At 39.7% G+C, this 14,969-nt stretch overlaps 1 protein-coding gene across 1 annotated transcript; it reads left to right on the top strand.

Annotated features, from left to right (window-relative positions):
* Nucleotides 1–8,505: 8,505 nt before the first annotated feature.
* On the top strand, nt 8,506–14,618 carry LOC134349456 (collagenase 3-like). The gene is made up of 10 exons (XM_063053787.1): nt 8,506–8,622; nt 8,804–9,036; nt 9,135–9,283; nt 9,381–9,506; nt 9,675–9,836; nt 10,989–11,106; nt 12,151–12,281; nt 12,848–13,007; nt 13,252–13,355; nt 13,481–14,618. The coding sequence occupies exons 1-10, from the start codon at nt 8,506–8,508 to the stop codon at nt 13,582–13,584; spliced, it is 1,404 nt and encodes a 467-aa protein (XP_062909857.1). The 3' UTR covers nt 13,585–14,618.
* The last annotated feature ends 351 nt before the right edge of the window (nt 14,619–14,969 follow it).

The following is a 14,969-nucleotide window of genomic DNA, read 5'->3' on the forward strand; positions in this document are numbered from 1 at the left end:
ATGGCTGCTTTTGCCACTTTAAATGGAAGTTGTTATCCATTAAATCTAATTATTATCTTTTTTGTAGCAGAGCAAGTTTCTACAAGTAAGAAGTAAACAAAAATGTTATTGAACTCTGTTGGTAATCATTAATAATGCAACATAAAAATCTTTGTGCCTGTAAAAGCTGTCATCAGATCACTTATGTTAGATAAATAAGGATATTTTTAGAATTTGAAATGAAGTAACAACATTCTCACCAAAACTACTTCATTGATGTGCTTACTTTAGTGTAGAACTTTAACCAACAGGTTTCTAATTCAAGAATGTAGGGAATACTGACATCATGCATTGCTGAAGTGAAACACTGATAAGATCAGATTGCTTGTTTTTAAAAAAAGGAATTCATTGTGTGGGATCCTTCCCACAATGACACAACCACTAGTTCCATCACAATGCTATCATTTCTCTTTAGTCTGATGGTTCAGATGCAACTCTACTGAGGTGTTTCAGGCTAGTTTCACACATTTCCTCTTCATCTGTTTTGCTCAAAAGTATTTTTAAAAAGTCAAGATAACAGGATTCTCATGCATAAACTTGTCAGAAAAATTCTACACGTGATATTTTCATTTATTTTTTTCCAAATCACAATGATCTGTAGAGCAGCCAGAACAATTATGGTCCAATTCATAATTACCTATAGGAACAGGCTTAAGATAAATTCCAGTAAAGCAAATTAAGGTATGATCAACTAAATGCAGACCCTGTCCCAAATATAAAGGTAGTCCCAAACAATTTAAACCAACTTCATTTCCAAAGCACAGCTTCACATTGCACTTTTAGATTATATTAGGTTAACTTCAAACTGGAACATTCTTCCTGGGGAGAAAGTTAAGCATGTGTGCATTTAAATTCCACATATTCCTACCTTCATGTCCATGTTTCTACATGTCACATGCTTCTTTTCTTTGCAGGAGAAATCCTTCTAAAAGTTCATCTATACTATTATGCTTGTAGTTCAAGCAACAGTGTATTAAGCATTCACCCTGGCATTAATTTTAAAACCAACCCTCTCCGTCTGCTTTTTTGAGTATTCTTCATTCCTGACCTACTCAAACCCCTTCACCAATTCTTTTTTTAAAATTATCAATAGTGGTATATGTGATGTCTCCTAGTCTCATCCTTACATTGGAAATTTAATCACTTTAACAAATGATCTCCATGCCACCTCTATGTCCATGTGATCTACCCCCAACTTTCTCCTTTCTTTCTTACCTTCCTGGCCCCTACATATGGTTGCAGGGCTCTTAATTGTGTTCAGTCCAAGACCAGCACTTCATCTCTCATTGCTTCCTCTCTGTACTAGAACAGAAATTAGGTTCATCTTCCATCTCGCAATATCCATTTTCAATGTAAACACAAAATACTCTGCAGATGCTGGGGTCAAAGCAACACGCACAACACGCTGGAAATGAACAGTCAACGTATCGGGCCGGGACCCTTCATCAGGACTGAAGAAGGAGGGGGAAGGGGCCTATAAAGAAGGTGGGGGGAGGGTAGGAAGGAGAAGGCTGGGAGGTGCCAGGTGAAAAACCAGTAAGGGGAAAGATCAAGGGGTGGGGGAGGGGAGGCAGGGAGGTGATAGGCAGGAAAGGTGAAGAAGGAATAGGGGAAAACACAATGGGTAGTAGAAGGTGGCAGAACCATGAGAGGGGTGATAGGCAGCTGGTGGAGGGGGACACCTCAGTGAGTTTTGTGCCTGCCATGACGCTGAACTCTTCTTTTGTCACCTACGTCTCCGAGCCTACTTCTTTGGCAAGGATTCCCCTCCCCCTACTGATGACCCCTTCTCCTTTCTTCAACCCTCCTCCTCCTCCTGGACACCCCGCCCGGGCCTTCTACCTGCACTCGACCTTTTCAGTTCCAACTGTCGCCGAGACATCAACCATCTCAACTTCACCACTCCTCTCTCCTGTTCCAACCTCACTCCCTCTGAACACACTGCCCTCCACTCTCTCTGCACTAATCCCAACCTCACCATTAAACCCGCAGACAAAGGTGGTGCCACAGTAGTCTGGCGGATGGACCTCTACCTCACTGAGGCCAAATAGCAGCTCTCTGACACCTCCTCTTACTTACCCCTGGAACAGGACCCCACCAAAAAACATCAAACCATTGTCTCCCATACCATCACCGCCCTTCTGGACTCTGAAGACCTTCCATCCTCAGCTGTTAAACTCATAATTCCCACGCCCCGTACCGCTCGGTTTTACCTCCTCCCCAAGATCCAGAAGCCTGACTGTCCTGGTAAACCCATAGTTTCTGCCTGCTCCTGTCCCACTGAACTTGTATCTGCCTACCTAGACTCCATTTTGTCACCTATAGTTCAGTCCCTCCCCACCTACATCCGGGATACATTCCATGCCCTCTGCCTCTTCAATGACTTCCAGTTCTCCGGTCCCAACTGCTTCATTTTTACTATGATGTCCAATCCTTATACACCTCCATTCCCCATGAAGAAGGCCTCAAAGCCCTCCGCTACTTCCTGGATAATAGACCTGACCAGTTCCCCACCACCACCACCCTCCTCCGGTTGGCGGAACTGGTTCTCACACTTAATAACTTCTCTTCTGGCTCTTCCCACTTTCTTCAGACCAAGGGTGTAGCTATGCCTTCCTCTTCGTTGGTTATGTGGAACAGTCTAAGCTCCAAACCTATTCTGTTACTGCTCCCCAACTTTTCCTTCGGTAAATTGACGACTACATTGGTGCTGCTTCCTGCACCCATGCTGAGCTCGACAATTTCATCAACTTTACTTCAAACTTTCACCCAGCCTTCAAATTCACTTGGTCCATCTCAGACACTTCTCTCTCCTTTCTCGATCTCTTGGTCTCCATCTCTGGAGACAGACTGTCCACTGACATCTTATATAAGCCCACTGACTCTCATAACTACCTCGACTATATCTCTTCCCACCCTGCCACATGCAAAAATGCCATTCCCTATTCCCAGTTCCTCCGTCTCTGCCGCATCTGCTCCCAGGATGAGGCTTTCCATTCCAGGACATCTCAAATATCCTCCTTCTTTAAGGATCGTGGTTTCCCTTCTGCCATCATCAATAATGCCCTCACCCGCATCTCCTCCATTTCCCGCACTTCGGCCCTCACCCCATCCTCCAGTCACCAGAACAGGGACAGAGTTACCCTCACCTACCACCCCACAAGCCTCCGGATCCAGCACATTATCCTCCGCAACTTCCACCACCTTCAACAGGATCCCACCACTAAGCACATCTTTTCCTCTCCACCCATCTCTGCTTTCCGCAGGGATCGGTCCCTCCATGACTGCCTGGTCCGCATGTCTCTCCCCACGGATCTCCCACCCGGCACTTAGCCCTGTAAACGTAAGTGCTACACCTGTCCCTATACCTCCTCTCTTGCCACCATTCAGGGCCCCAAACAGTCCTTCCAGGTGAAGCAACACTTCACTTGTGAGTCTGTTGGGGTCATCTATTGCACCCGGTGCCCCCGGTGCGGCCTCCTCTACATCGGCGAAACCTGACGCAGATTGGGGGACCGCTTCGTCGAGCACCTCCACTCCGTCCGCCAAAACAGACAGGATCTCTTGGTTGCCACCCATTTCAACTCTGCTTCACATTTCCATTCAGATATGTCCATACATGGCCTCCTCTACTGCCATGATGAGGACAAACTCAGGTTGGAGGAGCAACACCTCATATACCATCTGGGTATTCTCCAGCCCCTTGGCATGAACATTGAATTCTCCAACTTCCGGTAATTCCCTCCCCCTCCCTCCCCCATCCCAGTTTTACTCTGCCCCTCCTCCAGCTGCCTATCACCTCCCTCATGGTTCCGCCTCCTTCTACTACCCATTGTGCTTCCCTCTATTCCTTCTTCACCTTTCCTGCCTATCCCCTCCCTACCTCCCCTCCCCCACCCCTTTATCTTTCCCTTTACTGGTTTTTCACCTGGAACCTACCAGCCTTCTCCTTCCCACCCTCCCCCCACCTTCTTTATAGGGCCCTTGCCCCCTCCCTCTTCAGTCCTGACAAAGGGTCTCGGCACGAAATGTTGATTGTTCATTTCCACGGATGCTGCCCGACCTGCTGAGTTCCTCCAGCGTGTTGTGCGTGTTCCATTTTCAATGTACCTAATGGATAGCTTCTGCCATCATTTTCTCCATCAGAAATGTCTTCTTCTCTCTCCTCCCCATGAAGCATTTGTTTGTCAATAACCTACTCCATTCTTTAATCACATCTCACAACTGCTGTCTATTGTCTAATAGCTTCTCATACAAAGACAGAAATCAATACCTACTGCATAGGTTCTTGCATCAAGCCTCTAAGTTACCAAAAGATGTTTATTGGTGAAGCAGTGCTCTACAAATGGATGTATTCCTGGAAAATGTCTTGTTAAGAAAAGTATCACAAATTGAAAAGGCTGGGCAAAGTACATTGTGGGCATTTTTGCATCATGTATTCCTGTAAGGGGGCAGTGAACAGTTTGTGATTGGGAGAAATGGATTGATAAATCAAGAATGATTGTCAAATAAACAATAATGTTATCACAAACACCTGTAAATAGATGTTCATAAATCTAATTTAGCCTACAATCAGGTATCTTGACCTTGAGAGACCATACACTGATTGTGCAATAGTGACGGGGTAAAAGTCTTGAAAAACAGTTCCATTTACTTTATGAGCATGATCTTGAGCTTATAATATTTGTAATTTTATCCCTTCAGCTAATTTCAGATTCTTATCACTGTTTTCACTCTTCAGATAGTTATTCAAATTCTATCATGAGTTAGCCACTTCTGCATCTCTCCTGACCACATACATGCAAACTTATGAAAATAGGAGCAGGAATGGGCCACTTGGCCCCTGAAGCCTGCCTTCCATTTAATATGATTTGCCCCAGGCTTTATATCCTATTGAGAGACCTCAATTCCCAATCTTCCAAATAAGTAACATTATCTTTAAATATCTCAAACGATCTGTCTTCCATCACTCTCTGGGGTAGAGAATTCCAGTTACTCGCAACCAGCTGCAAAAATGAACTGCATGTGACCAAACCCTAATCAACTAAATACGATATATCTCAAACACCAGAAAATCTGCAGATGCTGAAATCCAAAGCAACACACTCAAAATACTGGAGGAACTCAGCAAGCCAGGCAGCATCTGTGAAGAAGAGTAAAGAGTCAAGGTCTCGGGCTGAGACTCTCAATGAGGACAGTAAATATATCTCCTCATTTGAGATTCTCCCACATCTCAACATCTCTCTTGTCATGTTCCCTAAGGATCTTAAATATTTCAATACTATCATCCCTGAATCTTCTAAATACTAAATAATATAGTTCCAATTTCTTTACTTACTAGTGATAAGACAACCCTAATATAACAAGAATTAGCTCACTGAATCTCTTTTAGCCTGCTTCCAATGCAACTACATCCTGCTTTAAAATAAGGGAAGCAAACCTTCACAGTTCTCGGGTGTTGTCTCTCCTAGTAACAATATTCCCTTAATTCTAAAATCACTACATCTACTGGTCCCCTTTATTTGATTCTCCCCTTGTTATTTATAGAAATGCAGAAACATAGAAAACCTATAGCACAATACAGGCCCTTCAGCCCACGAAGCTGTGCCGAACAAGTCCTTACCTTAGAACTTCTCTGCGATCTTCTTAAAAGACTCTATCATATCCGCCTCCTCCACCGTTGCCAGCAGCCCATTCCATGCACTCACCACTCTCTGCGTAAAAATCTTACCCCTGACATCTCCTCTGTACCTAATTTCAAGCACCTTGAAACTATGCCCTCTCATACTAGCCATTGCAGCCCTAGGAAAAGGCCTCTGACTATCCACACGATTGCTCTCATCATCTTATACACCTCTATCAGGTCACCTCTCATCCTCCATCACTCCAAAGAAAAAAGGCCGAGTTCACTCAACCTATTCTCATAAGGCATGCTCCCTGATCCAGGCAACATCCTTGTAAATCTCCTCTGCACCCTTTCTATGGCTTCCACATCCTTCCTGTAGTGAGGCAACAAGAACTGAGTGCAGTACTCCAAGTGGGGTCTGACCAGGATCCTATGTAGCTGCAATATTACCTCTTGGCTCCTAAACACAATCCCATGATTGATGAAGGCCAATGCACCATATGCCTTCTTAATCATAGAGTCAACCTATGCAACAACTTTGAGTGTCCTATGGACTCGGACCCCAAGATCCCTCTGATTCTCCACACTGCAAAGAGTCTTATCATTAGTACTATATTCTGTCATCATACTTGACCTACTAAAATGAACAACCTCACACTTATCTGGGTTGAACTCCATCTGCCACTTCCCAGCCCAGTTTTGTATCCTATCAATGTCCCACTGTAACCTCTGACAGCCCTCCACACTGTCCACAACACCTCCAACTTTTGTGTCATCAGCAAATTTACTAACCCATCCCTTCACTTCCTCATCCAGGTCATTTATAAAAATAACAAAGAGTAGTGGTCCCAGAACAGATGCACACCACTGGCGACCAAACTCCATGCAGAATATGACCCGTCTACAACCACTCTTTGCCTTCTGTTGGCAAGCCAGTTCTGGATCCACAAAGCAAAGTCCTCTTGCATCCTATGCCTCCTTACTTTCTCAATAAGCCTTGCATGGGGTACCTTGTCAAATGCCCTGCTGAAATCTGTATACTACTGCTCTACCTCCATCAATGTGTTTAATCACATCCTCAAAAAATTCAATCAGGCTCATAAGGCATGAACTGCCTTTGACAAATCCATGCTGACTATTCCTAATCATACTATGCCTCTCCAAATATTCATAAATCCTGCCTCTCAGGATCTATTCCACCAACTTATCCTCAAATAATTTGTCTAACATAATTTCCCTTTCATAAAACCATGTTGACTTAGTTTGATTTCATTAAGCTTCTCTGAATGATGATAAAGTACATCATAAACACAAGAGATTCTGCAAATGGGGTAAATCTGGATTAACACACACAAAATGTTGGAGGAACTCAGCAGGTCAGGCAGCATTTATGGAGAGGAATAAAAAGGCGATTCCAAAGGGTCTTATCCTGAAATTTCTACTGTTTATTCCTCTCCATAGATGCTGCCTGACCTGCTAAGTTACTTCAGCATAAAGTATATCATCTCACCATTAACAGATGTTAAGCCCATATTTATTAATTTTTGCCTCCCTGCCTTCTTGAACAATGAAATCACATTTGTAGTATTCTGGCCACTAGTTTCTTTCTGGAACATGGAGAGTTTTGAAAGCTTTAGCCCATGGCTCTACTACTTCCACAGCTGCTTCCTCTAAAAACTTTAGGCATGGTCATCAGGACCTGGTGACCTTTATTTCATTTCCTTGCCCTTCATGATGGAGATTGTTACAAGTTCTTCTGTCCCATATGAAACTAGTCAATCATAATTTTTATATGCTTGCACATGGACCATCTCATTTTGCCTACCACTACAATCAATCTGCCATTTATCTCTTGCCTTGCATATTACAAACATTCCACTTTACTCTATCCACTCCCACCTACCAACTCCTTTCTATAGTTCTGTAATTGGTTAAAATCAATAAAACATCTAATGTTTTGAAATTCTACTGAAAGGCTGTTGATCTGAAAATCTGGAGGGTTTCTCTGTTCAATGGTTCTGGTTAGCCTGCTGTGAATTTTTTGAGTTTCCTGCTTTTATTTCAAGTTTCTTGTGTTGACAGTATTTTTCTTTTGTTTCACTTTGCTGTTTTGTTTGGTTCACCTATGCACCCAGAAATATGGTTTACATTGTGTGTCCCTGGATACCAAAATGAATATAAAATGGCTTGACTTTTCCTATATTTTGTCAATTTCTGTTGGGGCTAGTTCTAATTTCTGCTAATATGTAACAACATCTACTTGGCAATAGTTTCCTTTCAGAATCTTTTTCTGTTGAAATCAAAGAACTTCTGAACTTTCTTTTATTGATTATCAGGCATTTATTGGGGTAGTAAGAATTATTTTGAATGAAAGTCTCAGAGGACTGGTACTTCTTGAATTCATGTTTTTTTGTTGTGCATGGTATCGCAAAGAACGAATTCCAAATAAAAATAATGTACATATTCTGAAATATATTTTCAATTTTGACTTTAAAAAAGTTATCTTTTTTTCTTTATTAAATTGCTAACGCGCTGAGACTATAATAACTAACTCTGTCCTGTCGCTAAATATAATGCTGAGGGTGACGTTTCCCATCCATTTGTTATTCACCATGGACCGCACGCTTTAATATTACAGTATTTTAACATTAAAAATAACGTGCAAGTTCACAACGCCCCCGGCTACAAGCTAACAGACATATCAGCAAAAAACCACAAACAGAGAAACAAACATTGCTCATATCCCGTATATTGGGCACGGTACCATAGTGTCAGACACTCGGTCAGCCTATAAAACTCAGCCAGGATAGAAAGATTCAGTTCATTCCAAGATTGGAAAGATGAAGTGCTTCAAGATACCCGTTCTTTTTGTGCTGGTGAATCTTGGGCGCAGTTTAGCTGCACCACTCAACTCTGAAACCGAACAATTTAGCGAAGACGACTGGAATCAATGCCGGGTATATTCAGAGATGTATCCAAAACTAGTATTTATGTACAACGTATAAAACGGGTCATTAAATAACAAATTAAAACCATGAAACAACTAATGTAACTCCCTCTGTGTTGAACTTACAAGTAACAACGTTTATACGTTAGAAATTTTACCTAACGTAGATTTTGTTTCCTTCTGTGAACTAGACGTACCTGAAACAGTTTTACAACATGACCGAAACAACATGGAGAAAATCCGACACTGAGATGACGGAGAAGATAAGGGAAATGCAAGAATTCTTTGGTCTGCAAGTGACTGGGAACTTGAACCACGAAACCCTGGAAGTGATGAAGAAGGGCCGCTGTGGGGTCCCAGACGTGGAGCAGTTCACTCTATTTCCCGGACAACCTCGGTGGTCGCGCAATAGAATTACCTACAGGTGCACGTGCTTACAGGGGTGGTGGGAATATTGATCTTTCTAAAAAGAGTAATCCAACAGAAATTAGCTCATCTGCCCTCTTTCTATTTGCCTTACAGAATTTTGAACTATACACCAGAACTGAAGAGACAAGAGATAGAGAAAGCCATTGCCCTGGCCCTTAAAGTCTGGAGCGATGTTACACCGCTGACGTTTGTTCAGCAGACCGCTGGAGAAGCTGATATAATGATATTGTTTGCGCGAGGCAGTGAGTTCAATAATTCATCAATTTCAGGAGTATTTTGTCATGGTGGATATGTTACTATGTGTATAACATTTACTGTTCCTGTGCTCTTTATTCCAAGATCACCAGGACTTTAATCCTTTCGATGGACAGGGTGGGATTTTGGCTCACGCGTTTGCTCCTGGATCGGACTTGGGTGGCGATACTCACTTTGATGAGGACGAAAGGTGGACATTGTCCAGAGATGGTAAGAGATTGCAAACGCTAAAAATGCAACTAACTTTTGAAACATTATATGCTAAATAGAAATCATTCATTAAATAGAAATCTATAAAAGAATGAAGGTCATGGCATAAGAGATCCTATAATATCAATTCACGTTTAAACCGTTTGTATTACGTATTTATCTTCGCAGGAATCAATCTATTCCTTGTTGCGGCTCATGAATTTGGACATGCGCTGGGCCTGGGTCACTCAACCGATAGATCTGCTCTGATGTTCCCCACCTATTCGTATGTCAATACCAAAGGCTTTCGCCTCCCGGCTGACGATGTTAAAGGAATCCAAGCATTATATGGTATTTTGAACATATAAATAATTTACTGTTCGTGCTCATAGGAAGATCTCCGTGCTTCACTTTCAGGCAGCACATCAGGGAATGTACAATTACATATACAGATAGAGAGCAATTTTTAAAACTAGATGACTTCAAGGAATAGAGGCGTTTTTATTATCAGCAGTGAAATAGGAAGTGAAATGGGCATTGAAACAGGACATAAGTGCTTTAACCACAGAAAACTATATAAAATTAGCGTTCTCCTTTTCTCACACTCTATATTGTCTAACCATTTGATAATTTGGCATAGTCTTGGTCCATTTGTAGGTAAAATCTTACATTTGCATATATGTGCAGATAAAATGTTAACTTTGCCTACCATCAGATTATTAAGATGTCATTACACTTCTTCAGATACAAAAATCCAGACGTTGCTCAGCAGCCTGGAGGAAGCACTTTTCACATCAACTCATTCTTCAAAGGTTATGTTGCTCCCTCGCCTAGCATCTACAATTCAATTTGAGTAATGTTTCTTTCTAAATGAGCCAGTGTACGCCATGATATAACTTGCACAAGTAAAAGGTGTGTGTAGAATCTTACACAGCCCAGCCCATTCATTGAATTTTACTCCATTTGGAATCCATTCAGTCACTTGTGGCATGCTGGCATTTTCAAAGCCGCACAAAGCCCCATCCTCCAGCTCTTTTCCCACATCCTTTAAAATTTGCACTAATATTTCCGTGTTCAAGATTTAAGATTTAAGACTGTTTAATGTAATGTCTTGCACACAAGTGTAAGGAGAACAAAGTAATTGCTACTTCAGATCCAATGCAGCACAAAAAAACACAAAAGATGAGGGATACAACAATATTAATAAAAACACAATAAATATAAATACATACGAGAGCTTATATACATAGATTGCGTCTATGTCCATGAAGTGATATTATGTGACTGATCATAAATAATAAAGTAGTGGTGGAGTTAGTGGATGGAGCTGTTGATCACTTTTACTACTTGGGGAAGATAACTGTTTTTGAGTCTGGTGACAATCAACTGAAGAGTCTACCAATTATCCTGTTGCTTTAACCATCAAGATGACTTTGTTCAATTTGAAATCTATACTCCTCATTTATCTGTCACTTAAACATTCATAATACTTCTGCATTATAGGACCTCGTGTAGATTCAAGACCAGCAAAACCAACTGAACCCTGGGATAGATGTAATCACCAAATGTCATTTGATGCCATTACCAGACTACGTGGTGAGCTTTGGTTCTTCAAGAATGGGTAGGAACTGCGTTTTTTTTTTCAGTTTTATGCTACTATTCTACCACATAGATTTTCAAATATTCACTTCAATATTTAGGCCATTAGTAATCCTGTCAGCATAGTAGATTAATATATATTGATATATTTCTGAATGCTAGGGGAAAAGATGCTGTGGTGTTTTATATTGCATTCCTAACCTCGGCTGAGAACAGAAATGCGGTATTACCTCAGTGTCAAATTAACCTTGGCAATCAAACAGGAATCACTTTTATGAGAAATTGAAGGATAATGGACACCTATTAGTCTTGAAGTCTAGACGTAGTGACAAGCTCTCAGCAGATTGCTGTAATGAGATTTGAGGAAAGCAGATTGTACTTATGAAATCTAATCAAGCAATTTTATTGCAAACTTTGAGTTTGATTTTCAAGAAAGCAATGGTAAAACAAATGTTAAGAAAAACAATATTGATCTGCATTACACAAAGCCTAATATGTATTTCAGATATTTTTATCAATCTGGTACCATTAAAATCTATTTAAAGATTAATAAATACGTTGCTGCAAAAGGGACCTTGCAGTGCCTCTACAGACACTACATCTGCCCATAAATCAATTCTGACTTCAGGTACTGTCACTGTGGAATTTGTGTGTTCTCCTTGTGACAGTGTGGGTTTCAACTAGGTGTTCCAGTTTCTTCTCAAAAGTGTGCAGGCACTTTTTAATTATCATTAATTTACTATACAATGCGCTAAGTAGGTGACAGGTGGAAAAATCAAGGACGTTAATGGATTTACATAAGCAAATACATTTGGGTGAAAAAATGGAGCAATGGGACTAATACAATTGCTCATAGATTTGGCATTGTCTCGGGAGGGGGAGGGCCAGCAGCTTCCTTCTATGCTGTAAGGAAAGGTATGAATAAAATATATTGCAACCTTTTTATTCAAAACTTGAATGAAATTGTTTTATTTCCTTGGCTTATAAAAATATGGCAGATACCATTAATTTTATTTCTGGAATAAGAATAATGCAGAAATGATTTAAATGACCTTCTCTTGTTTAGAACCATTTGGCGAAAACACCCTTGGCGCTCAAACGTGACTTCGATTCCAATCAAGAGTATTTTTCCCAACATTCAAGCTGTTGATGCTGCATTTGAATACAAGGATAGAGATATGGCTATTTTCTTTGAAGGTTCTTGAGTTTTTAATGATCTTATTCACTGTAAAGGGAGAGACATATAAAAGCACTGCTTGGCAGCTAATCAGAACTGTGGATTAAAGCTTTTCTGCCACTTTGTATATTGAACTGCTCAATGGTTTAAACAGTGTTTGGGGTTCCTGTGCTGTTGTACCAGGGAAGGGGATGAGTTTGGAGAAATCCATGCAGAGTCCACCAAAGATATATTAGAAAATAATAATTTAAGACATTGAAGAACAGTTAGGCCATTTGTTCATGTACCGTTCTACTATTTATTAAAACCGTGGCTAATCTTCAATAACAATGCCATTTTCCTCCACTAAACTGATATCCCTTTAAATTAGAAAAACATACTATAAGGTATTTCTTTGACCTTTACAAATTATGGACAATACTTTAAAATTTACCATTTAAACCAATGAAATGAAGTTTGCTTTCCCAGAGCAGTCTGATAATTAAGTGTAGTAGAGGATGAAAAACTGCAAAATCTATTTATTAATTTTTGAGAATTCTATGGTTAAATTCCATTTCTTCATTAAATCACTGTTAAAATTCCATAGGGTCAAAGTACTGGCTAATTAGGGGACTCGAGACTTTGAAAAGATATCCTCGGAGCATCAGATTTATTGGGCTTCCAAGATCGGTTACACGTGTAGATGCTGCTGTACACATCATGGAGAGAAAACAAGCATTATTCTTCGTGGGGCAAAAATACTGGAGGTATGTACTAGTATTATTTTGCAGTGTGTCCCCTTAACAATAATTAAAAATTCTTTCAAAATCACATGACTCTTGAAATACATTGGAAGGATGTATCTCACTTTTCAAAATAATGCTGACACTTGTTCTAAACTATACAATATATTTGTTAATAAAGTACCAATGTACAAGATATTGGTATATGCTTACAAGATTCTTTGACTTCAATGTCCACTTGAAAAACTTACATTTATTCTGTGTTCAGTTATAACCTGAGGAGAAATCAAATGGAAAGAGGCTATCCAAGAAGAATAATGGATGACTTTCCTGGTATAGGGAATAAAGTAGATTCAGCTTTTCAAAACTCTGGTGAGTAATAAGAATAATGGAATTATGAAATATTGAAAGCCTACAAAACATGTACTCTATTTATGATTATATTTGACTAATTAAATGTTACAATAACTCAGTTTTTCTCATCGTATTTTGTCTAGGCTACCTCTACTTATCAAATGGACCAATACAGTATGAATATGACTACATGAACAAAAAAGTCATCCGTGTCTTGAAAACATCCAGCTGGCTAAATTGTGATTAATTAATAAATATAGTGGAACCTGGTTAATTGGGGCAGCCGCTTATTTGCAACAACTCTTTAAAGAATAAAAACTGAAAATTGCTGGGATTTCCTTTGTTTATTTGGGACACTATACCACTTAACTGAGACAGGAGACGCTTGCCTAACAGGTTCTAACTAGAGTTAGTCGCGTGCTTACAGTGAACAGTTTTTGAATAGCGTCAGTTGCGCATGTTTGTGTTTAAAAAGCAGAGATTTTTGGCACTGATAGTTGGCAAGCAAAATACCATAAGACAATTCAGAACCGTTTTGCTGACTGCAGATTCAAGCATTCAGGCTTGGAGATGCCAGAAATGGCTGAGAGTGGAAATGAAACTATTTCACTACTTCAACAAGATAGGAACTACGAATAATTTGAAGGTATCAATAATCATCTGGAATGTTACAATGAAGGATGCAATCATCAATAGCATTGTATGAAGGCTCTAGGTATTTGCGCTGATTTTATTGATTCTGTACACTTGATGAATCCCTTTGTCAATTGCTATTAGGAAATAATACAGTTTTATAGTACTGTAGTATATACGGTGGTCTTCTAATTTGTTCTGTATTTCATTTAATACATAAGGCATTACTTAGTCTGTCTTTTTAATATCATTTTAACTATTTCCATGAGACTTCAGCTAATTGGGGCCGCCATTTAACTGGGTCAAATGTACTGATCTTGATGTGCCCCAATTAACCGAAATCCACTGTATTTGCCTTAAGAACTACCAGGCATATAGCTTTCAAAGTACTATATTATTTGAGACCAGGAGTTCTTTTCTGACAAATTTCAAAATTGATTGTTTCATTTTGGAAAAGAGCGCAAGTTTTAATAATTCAGATTCTATATACGTGAATGGATTATACTTTCAAACTCTTATCTAAAAATGGCTTAATATCCAATCAGTTATGTTGTGAAATCAAGAAAGCATAATTTTAAATGATATTAAAATATGGATTGAACCTGCTTAGAGTTATGTCACTGCAGTGTTATTATACCTGATTTGTTTTTATTAAAGAGTTTGCTTAATATCCTTTGAAGTTTATTCAATTACTTGTGGAGCAATTGTTCAATTTATGTATTGTCACAACCAGTGATCTGGTTCAAGACCAGAACTAGGTTCACTGTAATTGCTGAACTACCAAACTGAGAATTAGGATTAGTTAAATATACTTTCTTTCTGATAGATCTGATATCTTTGTTGCTGTTGAACAAGTTTATTGTTAATTTTCTAAATCGTTTCCAACATAATTCTTCAAATAGTGTCAAGAGGTACAAGAATTGATAATCATGAAGTGAATTTATTGCACTTCAGTTTTCTATCTTCTACATCGGTTTAACACCAGAGTGCTTGAGGACA

The sequence above is a fragment of the Mobula hypostoma genome, chromosome 7, assembly GCF_963921235.1.
Source record: "Mobula hypostoma chromosome 7, sMobHyp1.1, whole genome shotgun sequence".
In the NCBI taxonomy this organism is placed as follows: Eukaryota; Metazoa; Chordata; class Chondrichthyes; order Myliobatiformes; family Myliobatidae; genus Mobula; species Mobula hypostoma.